General features: G+C 36.6%; 1 protein-coding gene across 2 annotated transcripts; it reads right to left on the bottom strand.

The window, feature by feature from the left end:
• Positions 1-1,905: 1,905 nt before the first annotated feature.
• On the bottom strand, positions 1,906-9,324 carry LY96 (lymphocyte antigen 96). 2 transcript variants are annotated; one of them, XM_025895695.1, is made up of 6 exons: positions 6,882-9,324; positions 6,483-6,615; positions 5,366-5,455; positions 4,317-4,445; positions 3,470-3,522; positions 1,906-2,473 (listed from the first exon to the last, which is right to left on the bottom strand). In XM_025895695.1, the coding sequence occupies exons 2-6, from the start codon at positions 6,574-6,576 to the stop codon at positions 2,372-2,374; spliced, it is 468 nt and encodes a 155-aa protein (XP_025751480.1). In that variant the 5' UTR covers positions 6,577-6,615; positions 6,882-9,324; the 3' UTR covers positions 1,906-2,371. The 2 variants fall into 2 exon arrangements, with proteins under 2 accessions (XP_025751480.1, XP_017934821.1); XM_018079332.1 differs by lacking the exon at positions 6,882-9,324 and having other exon boundaries at positions 6,483-6,874.
• Between the last annotated feature and the right edge of the window lie 2,732 nt (positions 9,325-12,056).

Genomic DNA, 12,056 nt, shown 5'->3' on the forward strand with positions numbered 1-12,056 from the left:
GTCATCTCTGCTGTAGAGCCCTGAATATGGGCTCAGGAAAGTTTGGAGAGGAACATAAAGTGATAACTCTTGTCAACTCCGGACAACAGCAGAAGGGAGGAAGGAAAGCCTTCTCACAGCTCTGTCCTGGGAACCTGACATGCAGAGAAAAGTTCTGCCTTCAGCTCTGCCCTTCACCCTTACAATATCATGGCGATTTTAGGGTAAGCTGTTTGGGTGATCTCACGTCTTCCAAAATCTGCCTCCTCTTATCCATGGAGGAATGTGGTGCAGCAGTCACCAGCGCTGCAATAAGCGGATACTTTGATTGTACACAGGAGAAATCTTGGGACTTTTGAAAGGTCTTTGCTTTATAAAGTGTGGCTCCTGTGCTTTGCCTTGCAATCCTATCTGCTGGCATGTGCAATCATAATCCTTCAGCTGAAGATCTACACTATAAAAGTCTGCTATGAAAGATACTGAATGTTTAATGTTTATCTGTAAATGTCTCTATTTAGAGACAGAAGTTCTATTTATACTTTTACATATACTGTAAATTTTCTGTAATATCCATAAGAGTATGTGATGTGTTTGATCTTCAGGAGCTGTTAGTCTCTCCCACCTGTGGTACTTTGCTGCTTAATAAACAAAACATTTCTTCTTATATCCTGAATAATTCAGGCCTGCAAAAATTTCAGATTACTTTGTCATTAAAAATGGTTTTGATACTTCACCTGGTAGTCGCTGAATGATGTGAGATGTGTATAAAGGGACATCATAAGGTAAGATTGTTTCCTAACCAGTAACACTATTTCAAAAAGAAGAAAAGTAGGTATTGCTTATCATGTTCTCTGGCTGCTTTTTGATTGATATTTCAGATTAAGAAAAAAATTTATCACAACTCTAGTAAATTAGCTCAAATGTAAGCAGAAGCTGCTACGGCACTCCATCATGGACTACTCCTGCAACGGTCTGTGGACTGAAGGCAAGCACAGATGCTTTGCCATCACCACTTGGATGTAATCACAGCTTCTTGTCTCCAGTTAAGATGAAATTCTACTTCTATTTTTATAGACTCTTGATGATTTTGCTTTATTTAGCCAAACTAGCTATACTAAAACCAAGTTTTAAATGGAGTATCTGCATACTTGGATGTGGGGGGTTTTTTGTTGAGTTTTCTCATACCAAATTTGAAAAACATCTTTCCTTATGTGTAAAGTGAGATTAAAAGCTTCACTTCTGCTAATTTTTATGCTTGATATTTAGTGGACTGAATGAGTGTTGGTTTGTTTTGTTTTTTAATTTTTTTCAGGCACTTGGAAGCAATCTGCTACACACAGCATGAACTAGCAGCCAGCACGAAGTGCAACTTCAACAATGTCCTATCAGCTGGGGAAAAGTATCTGAACCCGCTAAGCAACCACTGGCTGGGGGCTGAGGATGAAGAGGACAGCATTCTTCCTGAGAATCAAATCTCATACTCCACCAAAGTCTTACCCAAGGTCTTGGGTGTGGAGGTGCAACAGAGAGGGCAGGTGGATACTCACTGTTGGGCTTCCCAAGGGGCAAAAGCCACAGCAAAAGCTTTAGACATGCTTTTGAGGAATAAATGAGGAACAGATCAACCTGTTGGGTGACACCATCCTCCTGCATCTGAAGGAAACAGCTCATATAGCCTCTGCCCCTTGGACTCTGAGCAAGAGCTAAAAACATTCTATGAGGTTGCAGTTCAGGGTTCTGGATGGCTAAACTCAGCTGTAGTGTATCAGTGCAACTGGAAATGTTCCACTTTGGATGTTATTCACATCAGCTAGAACCACATAACAAATTGTTACTCCTCTGTTTTAGTTTGGTATAAAAAGAGTAGAACATTAGGAAACATCCAAAGTTAATCAGAAAACAGGAGAATAAAAAACATTTCTCAAATTGATTGTACAAAAAAGTTTTATTGTTAAAAGGAAAAAACCCAACAACTTATGGCAGGGTTCCAAAATGCAATTGCTGTGTTTTAAATTGAGTACTGATGAACTTCTGATTCTTGCACTTCAAAACTTCCAAACTTCATGATTAGTTTAGCTCCGTCTGAAGAACTTGACTTTATCATAACTCAAGGCACAGCACCAAAATGCAGTCCTCAGCCTGCCATCCAGTCAGGGTTATTCTGTGGATCAATCAGAATGCCCGATACCCGGAGATTTTGTGCATGTTGGCTGAGCATCTGATTACAGTAGTTCTATAAACGAGTAAGATTATATATCATATAGTTTTCCAGACAGCACAAGATGTATTCTACCTCAGGAAATTTAGTTTGCTTATTACTTTGCAGCTTGGATTCCAGTTGCTTGCAGAAGTTACCTCAGTGTTCTTGAATTATTTGAAAAGTTTGTCGCACTCAGTAAACATCTTGTTTTACTATCATGGTGAAATTCAAGCATATGACCATATTATTCTCAGAATCATCAGAGAATCCTTGTATAATAATATTATAATTGCCCTAAATCAAGCAAGAAAAAAACAAGAAAATTAGTGCATAGTGTTGCCCACTCTTGTCTAGGTAGCTTCTTGGAATGGTTCTAATGATTTCTGTTAGGACTGAAAAAGACATTCCCATCATGTACTGTTCAGATACATGAGCATACATAAAAAAATAGTTCTCAACTTTCTTCTTATGACCAGAGTACAGAGGAACAGCAGTCTCTGGTCTAGTAGAGTCCTATGGGGAAACGTCAGGTCTGCCATAAGCACTTCATCTATTGGAGGACTGCTCATGGCAGGGGATGTTCCTCTCCACTACCAGCTCTGGGGTTACAAGAGGTGTTGGGCTGGATGGAGTCCAACACTGTTAGAGGCCCATGGGCTTTGGGACAAGGGGAGGCTGGAGATTTTGTATCAGTAGGAGCTCCTTAGTGACATTTGTAGGGATTAATAGGGACGATAAGGGTTTGGAAAGGCTCAGGCAGCTGATGGGGCAGGTGTTGTAAGAGACTGGGTCAACCTGATGACTGATGCTGCTCTTGGTTTAACACTGGAGTACTGCTTTTACTTTTGGATATTGTTATCCATTTTCAAATCTTCGAAAATGGTTTCAGGGAGCAACAGACCAGCATGTGAAGAGAATTTAAAATAAAGAACAAAATGGGCAGAAAAAATATGAATGGATTTACTCAAACAGGTAAAAGGAAACACAATTTACCAATTAAAATGGAATTATTAAGGTGACATTAACTGATTTCTAAGGTGACATTAACTGATTTCTTTGGTCTTTTCTTCTATAAAATAAGGGAGGAATAATAGAGAAATAATAACCAGAGGACATCCAGCATTTCAAGGATGCTACCATTTTAGACTCATCACTTTCAATGAGAAAGTGTTCTGACATTTGCTCTTCTGTTTTCTACAGTTTGGGTGAATGTGTCTTTTCAGAAAATATACACCTGTAAGTATGTAATTTTACTATTATTATTTCTTTATATAAAATGTCAGAAAGTACCTTTAGAAATTGTATTCTTAAACCTTTAATGTCAAATTCTTCTACAAGTGTTTCTGTAAAACAGAGATAATTATAACACAAATGGTTACTTAACCATAAAGTCATCAATCAGACTGCCTAAATAACTTCAAAGCAATATGGTATATCTCTCAGCAGCAGTTGCCAATGTCATTTACTCTTCCACTGACAAAGCACTCACCTGGTTTTCTCTCAGAGCTCTGACTATTTGTCAAAATAACGCTAGAAAATAGAAATTAACCACAGTGCTCCTCCAACATCTCCTCCAAACACATCTTACTGTGTTAAATCTGAAGAGAACTGATATAGATTATTAAAGAAAGAAAAACATAGACTGCGTATTTTCACCTCCTCACAGGTCCTTTTTGGCCTTAAGTCTGACATCCTGCCTGAATTCTCTGGATTTGAGCCTGTGCCACATTTATGCTGGGTAGCCCCTACCAGAGGATTGACTCTTCTCTATTTAAAAAAGCATTATACCTCGGTGGAGAGAATTTCTTAAAAAACCCTAAATAACCTGTGTTCTGCATATTAGTAGTGCCAGTAGTCCCTCTCAAGTTTTCTGTACAGTCCAGTCAAATGTTGTCTTTTCATGTCATTTTATAAATGTTAATAATAAGTGTCATACTGAGATGAAGGATATTAGTAATTATCATTTATGGAGATGGAAACTGCAGTACAAGGATGTTAAAACATAGACTTTGGACATTCTCTCTTTTAATGGGGTTTTGGCACTGGAGAACTGGCTGCTCTGAAGTCTGCTGTCTGCCAAGCAAGGCCTAGATTGTGGAGAGAAAAATCTGTTTGCATGGGTTGATGGCACACCGACCTCCTTTCAGCATTTCACACAATGAGTATTCATCGTCAGCTCCACTGCACAGGAGATGCTTCCAGTTAAACGCTCTTTCACCGTTGCGCCAGACATGGAAGACAATCTTCAAAAAGGTGATGTCACTTCCTAATTAAAACATTGCAAGTAAGGACATGATATCTAGCAGGGAGAAAAAACACGTATGCAGACATGCCACTTCGATAAAATATAGTTTTCTCTGAAATACAATATTTTTTAAAGATTCCCCCCAAAACTGGCAAAAATATGTATCTTGAAAACTGTTACATTCAGGAAAAAAAGAAAAGAGATAATTTTCTAAAAAAAAAATCTAAAAAATATTTGAATGACTAATTTCAAAATCTGTTTTAATTTCTTCAGCAAAGATAACAGCACAGCTAACTTAAACACATGCTCAGATGAAGGCTTTACTTTTAGGCACATGTTGCATGCCCTGAATGCATAAATGTATCTTTCTAGGGAAGAAAACCTAGTCCACCTCCAGAGTTTATATTCAGAAGGTGAAGTTTTTGATACAATCATTTCATAAACATTTCATTAACTCAGTTTGCCAGCTTAAAGTTGGGTTTAAAGATTCCAGTTGGGTTCAAACACAAATCTAGTACCATTTCCAGCCTCTGGAACACACATATTCTTCACAGAAGTTCTGCCATACTTGGATGGCCTAATGATATTCTCTCTCCTTTAGAAGACTTGGGACTTCTTCAGGCCAGAAGAGCTTGTGTGTGGCAAACCTTGTCTGCTTCTCCCAGACAAATGCACATACACCTGAACCATCTCAGATTTGCACATACAGTGCCAGACTCCGTGCAGGGCTCTAGTAACTCCTCCAACAAGTAAAACTCAAATACACTTATTTTCACAGATCATAATTTCTGTCCATCATTATCCAAGTTTATCCATTCCATTTTCAGTCACAAAAACTGATTTCCTAAATCATCTGGCATTTTGGATGAAGTGCCAGCTTTCCACTTGTACTTGATTTTCTGCATTTCCAGATTATAATTGTCTAGTTAAGAGAGACTCACTTGGAATCCAGTAAAGAGTAGCCTTCCAGACCTTTGTTTTCATGATGCTGCAAGGTGTCAAATTAAACACGAAAGTATGAGCTGTAGAATCTATAGGAAAACAATATTTCAAATTGATAGCGTGAATAGGCTTCTCCATGAAAATAATAAAAATATATGTATTTACCCACTCACAACAAACACACATTTTAAAATGCATTTAATATAAGGTATATACAATATATATGTCTTAGATAATATTAAAAATATTAGACAATATATAAAACTGTCTAATATTTGCAGTAAATACTAAACATGTATTTGAAATTTTATTATTAATTATTTATATGCTTAGAGGGTAAAACCAAAATAGTATCTCTAAGTAACAAGAAAACTCAATTTTTTTGGTTGGTGATATTTTGCACACAAAACCCAGGAAAAAATGTCTTTATTTGTCTTTTGATGATACACAAAATCTTCAGTAGCATTAAACAAGCATGGTCCTCTGCTGAAAATATCCCAACTTATGCTAACCATGGAACCTATATAAACCTGCTGACAACAGTTAAAAATGTTTTTAACGTACCAGCATATTTTCTAGGATAAGGTAAATGAACCTTTGAGTATATTTGCTCTATGAGTGACCACCTAGCATTTTTAGAATATGCAAAATATCAGCCCATGACATAGACATGGCAAGAAGGTACACACTATGCTGTCCCAAAACCCGATACCCCAGAAAAGCAGAATATCACATTCCCTCCTCTTTTACATATACTTCAACCTTTTAATTGTAATATATTTGTTAACTCAATTTGCATAATTTATACAATAGAGTAATTGTAAAATAAGTTTAAATTCATTATCTTCTAATATTTCCTGAACCAAAACATGCCTGCTTTCCTTGAGGGTAAAATTCTCTGTCTTAGCTGCTAGAACCAGCATTGTGGTAATATTTATGCCTATGAAGTATAATTCCTGTTATATGGTAATTAATAACAGAAATAGACTTCAGCTGAACTTTTTTGTATTTTTCTGTATTCATCACAGAAAGAAATTTGAAAGAAAATTTGCATTTCCTCAGTCTACAGTAATTATCATGCAAACTTAGAGAAAGAATTAGCTATATTTTACTTACCACAAAAAGTATACGACATTTCAAGATCTGATGACGTACAAAGAAATTCACCAACTCCAGAGGTGAATAAAGTGAAAAAAATAAGTCCAAACATAATCACTTTGTTTTGCTCAGTATCTAAAAGAATAAAACTCTGTTTTGAGGAAAGAGGAACAAAATTCAGCACAGTCATCCTCAGTCACATGTCTTCAGGGAAAGTTCAGTTATTTTTTCAAATTCTCTGCAATCTTAATTAATCCTACTGCAGCCCCCTCAGTTATCATCACAATAAATTTTGTGAAGAAAAAGAATTTCTGCTTTTGTTGCTATATTTTCCCCAGACAACGCAGCTCAAGCCACGGGTGAAAAGTGAAAGAGAAAACTGTGTGAAAAGGGGAACGGAAATAAAAACGCGATTACCAGAAGTATGTAAAGGGCAAGTATAGTTGAGTCATCAGGTGTAACATTTTTAAAGGCATAAATTCAAACACAGAGTTTCCTGTACCTATTAAAGAAAAGAAAAATTGATGAAAACCAAGACCACTCTTTTACCAATATGTAGTCAGTAACTCTCACAAGCTTTCATAATAATTTCTCACAAAGCTCACCGTGCTTTAAGAACACACTAGAAATTTGTAATTAGATGATATATTTCCAAATGGAGTTGAACACAACCATCTGACATGTTATTGAGTAGAACCACTGATGTCCTGCATGACGACAGCTACTACCTTCAAAGCTGTATCTATCACAGTTATTTTTCCTAGGGAGAGAAAACTTAAAAATCCATAAAATTACAACTGATAATTCCCACAACTGCCTACCAGAGTCTCTCTGCGACCTTCTCCCAGACTTCCCCACAGTCTCTGTTGGAGAAGCAGCACTGTATGGTTTGCCCAACAGCTCAGAGCCATGCAAAGGCTGGGTCGAGGTGGACCCCGAATATTAGTCAATTACTAACAAAAGCAGTCAAATTTGGATTGGGATGTTTCAAATAAGAACACAGAATCTACCTGTCAGAACTGAAGATAGGTTACAACCTGATTTTATCCTGGGATGCTGAAAACGTTCCAGGTTGCAGATTTTGATACTCAAGTTTGAGACACCGAAACAAAAACTCTTAAAGCACTTTAGATACATCCCCTTATTTCTGTCTGTTAGTGCATTACACAAAGAATAATATATTTTGCCTGTATCTGTTATATCAATTAGGTTGACCAAACTGGGTCAGCACTTACTGCACAAACTTGGCAACACTGCTAGTCCCAGCTACAGAAACAGATCAAATAAAGGCTAATACCTCATCAAGAGAGTACAATCACCATCTAACTGACAGGAAACAATTAAATTTTCTTTCTCACTATAATAAAATATAGAAACCTACTGAATTTATGGGAGAATGACTTACAGAAATTAAATTATTTCTCACAAGCTACCTTTTTGATTTGTATGTATATCTGCAGGTTCCTCTTAGATCAGGAGTTGTCTAGGGTTTTTTTTTAAAAAAGAAGCAGTATATAAAATACACAGGTATTTGAGTTTGTGTTAAGCAGGAAACTCAATAAAAATTACAACAAATATAACTTAATCAATTGTTCTGACTCTTCCCACTTCCCATCACAGTGTCTAAAAGCTTTTATTCTCACAAATTCTGCGTAACCAGAGTAATATTTTACATATTAAAAACATAAAATAGTAAAATATTAGGAAATTGGTTTTCAGAAGTCTGAGCATGTAACACAAAAGATAATTTCAGAATAATGACACGCACAAAACTATGAATGATTGCACCCAGAAGATGGGCAGAGTTCCCAGACTAGTTAAGGAAGGTGAGAATTCAATTACAAGTGCCTGAAAGCAGCAACTAATGAGTTCATACATGTAATAATTCACAAAATAAAAAATTGAAAAATTAATGTGGCTAGAGAATTCTCCTCAGTATTTCCAAATCTTTCTATAGACCACAAGAAGAATCCCAGTAGCCTGACAGAGTTCAAAATTAAAAGGAACTTATAGCATTCAGCTTTTAAGTAGAAATTCAAAATTATACAACTTTCCTGACAGATCTCCAGAGTACATACTTCACATGCAGATTTTTGTTGTTTAACAGGATACTATAAAACATATTAATCCTTTGTGATCATAGCAATAACACAGGTTTTTTTTCAAGATGGCCAAATCTTGCTTAAAAATAGTAAAATATGCAGTGAAGTTGAAATAAATCAGGAAGGCTGTAATAGCTGGAAAAAAGAAATGGAGTAGTGAGACAGCCACAAAGGAGTGATTAAGCAGCCACTAAAGAAGAGATGCCTTGTGCACATACAGTCAAAAAAATATTCCTTTCAATCACAAAGCCATGGTCACTGGTATGGACTGGGTTTAAGCAGTAAGAAGCCAAGCCAGGCTCTCTGCTGAGTCTTCTGTCAGTCCAATAGATTTAGCACAAGTCTGGAGAAGTCATGAGAGCACAGGCCAGTCTGGAGAAGTCATGAGATGACACTGACCGTACCCTACCGATAGATACGATTACGCAGTGGAACGTGCGTCCCTCTGTGGCCAGACTTGTGCTGGCATTGCTGTACAGACTGGAAAGATTACTGCAAATTTACAAGATTTTAGATAAAAGCTCTCTTAATATAAACGAAGACAACCTCTCTGCTGAACTCAGTGACTTTCTAGACGTGGTTCAAGCATAGGTGTTTTTTTTCAGACACTTGCTGCAGTAAAGATATAGATGAGGAATTAGTCCCCCCTGGTGGTTCGGATAGACAGACACATGGGGAAACCTCTGTACCCTCTTCTGCTCCTTCCTTATTGCACTTTTATTGTACAAGTCAAGACTATTACAATGCTTAAAAAAATCAGCTAAGGAAGCTACATTTTAAAAGAATCTGGCTGTCCAAATGGGAAGACAGGAGCAATAATTGCTACTGCTATCAGTGCTAAATATCACTGATGATCATGATTATAAAGCCAAAAACCTTGACCATTGTGTCTGGTCAAATTGTCATTAAATCGAAATAACTTAAATAATTTTTAAATCTTTTCACCAAATTCAGTTTTAGATGCTTGTGGTTTTTGATGCTATTCATAGAAGTGACCTCTTGTGATGCTCACTAAAGCCCCAAACTAGTGCACTGTGGTGTGAAGAGTCTGTTCTGTCCCTTTCAAGTCAATATGAAGGTTACATGAGAAGGATATAAAGTTCTACATATTTTAATTTTACTAAAACCTCTTTCTATACTGTAATCTTTTTCTTACATACACTGATCCAAAAGGAAGGTGAAAAGGAGAGAAAGGGAAGTGGAAAGAGCTACACAATAATGTTACTTCACTAAAATTTTGTGACAATTTATTTCAGTGATTTTGAAATCCTTTACAAGAATATTCAGTAGGGACCAACTCTGATATCCAATCAACAGTACATAAAATAAATCCAAGTCTAGAGAATTTAGGACTTTATAACAATGACTTTTAATTTCTCTACATCTGAAATGCTGAAAGTAGAAGTTTATTCCAAGCCTTCTCACTGATTTTTGGTTAAAATCCTTAAACTAATTCACGATACTTTTATCTTCTTTCTTGATACATTTAAAAAGTACTTAACTTACTTGTCATTGCTTTTCAAAATAATCACTTCATATTTGTATTGTTGACTGCAGATGAGTAGTTTTTGACCAGATAAACTCTTATAAGTCACTGAAATCTCCCTCAGGAAAGATTTATAATATATATGATCATAATATCCCATCACAGAAAAATAAATAACAGTGCACCAGTATAGCAGAGGAAAGTACTCCATCTCCAAGTGTTAGTCAGACAGACTTAAAGATTATGTCCTAGTTCTTGGCTTGTCACAAAATGTCACTTTAATGGAAAACTCTTTTAAGATGTTATCCACATTTATTCAATAAGGAAATAGGCAATAATAACTTAGTTTTTCTTGCAGGACTATTTCTGAAAGTTTTGGAAGAAGATCTTTTTGCATCTGGAAGCAGATATGTTTATTCTGATTCCGGCTTTAGGTTGATGCTGAAGGCACTCCAACGTAAGGCATAAGGCATGCATTCACAGAACAAAACCACACTCAACTATCAACATGAAGAATAGAAAACTGTAGACTCTCTTCTCAAATCCTCTCAACCCATCTTTGACAATGTCTATAGTGGAAGGAGAAAGTCATGCCCAAGGATAAAGAAAGGGGTAGAGGTTTCATCTCCTCTACATGCAGCTGATGAAGTGCTTGAGAGAGCCAGGAGAGTCCGCTCCAAGAGCAGTGCACTAGCACATATCCAGTGGTGATTTGGTAGCACTTGAAAAAGAAATCAAGTAGTTGCTGAAAGATAGAAAAAGTGCTGTGCATTATTCTGAATATATTTTTTAAGTGTTGTATGCACTTTGGCTTAGTGGTTTGATTTGAATATATCACATTAAACCACTGGAGACTATTAAAGTGGAGCAAATACATACCAGGTGGTATCCTGTGGAAACAATTATGTTGGAAATAACTCACTGCCTCTTGCCAGTAGGCTTATGGTTTGTGTTTTCCAAGCCAAGTTTAGGATTAAAGCTTATAGTTATACTCTAAAATATTCATTAAACTATTAAAGTTGTCAAAAAGAAGAGAAAGCAGAGGGTGAAGGGAGAAGAAAGGGATGTGTCCTACCTGAGGCTGACAGTAAGCATACCACAGTAACACTGTCCACCCTGGAATTCCAGAAATGGAGACAGCTGGACATATTTTGTGGCTGTTTGCTCTTGTTCTCTGTTATTCCTTGCTTAAAATAGCCGCTTGCTGAGGTCTGTATAGCTCTGGGATAATCTTATTATAGTGGATCCAACTCCTAGCTAGCACACTTGTCCCAGTTCTCAGGCGGGCTGCAGCAAGCTGTGCTGTACGTGGGGGCATGAAGAAATCCATGGTATGAAGCATGAAGAAATTTGTGGTATGACCACAGAACTTCAGAGCAACCAAATTACAGCAGCTTACCAAGTTTCCATCTATTAAGTTATACTGAGCAATTGTAAGAATTCACGTCTGCTCTTAATTTTAACAGCACAAAGAGATTTTCACAAAGTTTCCATCACCTAAATTAGGCCCTCACGGTGCCATGTGAAAATCTACTGATTTTTTTCCTCATCTTTGCCAATGTGATGACTGTGGTTTGTAATAAAGTGAGCTCCAGTCAAATTAGTTACCTTTTAATTTTTCAGAGTGTGATTAGGAGTGTGAAGTACCTCAGAGCTTTAAAGATTTCTCTTTGAAGGATCAAAAAGGGATAATTTTCTCATCAAAATTTTTTACATTTGCAAGAAAAGGATGAGGGTTGTGGGATAATTCAATTTAAAAAATAACTTTAAAGAATGACAAGAAGCTTTGTACTTCATAATTAAGAACAGATAGGGACTAATGAATAATAATGTGGACAAAGCCAAAAACCTAAGAAAAAGGGAGAGGGCTAGCAGCAAGAAAATAGCATGTAGTCAAAGACTGAAAAGAAAAATTTGCATATATCGTGACTGTTTTCCCAGGGAAAAAAAAAATCAGTCATGATTCCACTTCTGTGGAAGATTCTAAGGCTGGAAGGTGATAGG

Source organism: Manacus vitellinus, unplaced genomic scaffold (genome assembly GCF_001715985.3).
Source record: "Manacus vitellinus isolate BGI_N305 unplaced genomic scaffold, ASM171598v3 scaffold_1_pilon, whole genome shotgun sequence".
Taxonomy (NCBI): Eukaryota; Metazoa; Chordata; class Aves; order Passeriformes; family Pipridae; genus Manacus; species Manacus vitellinus.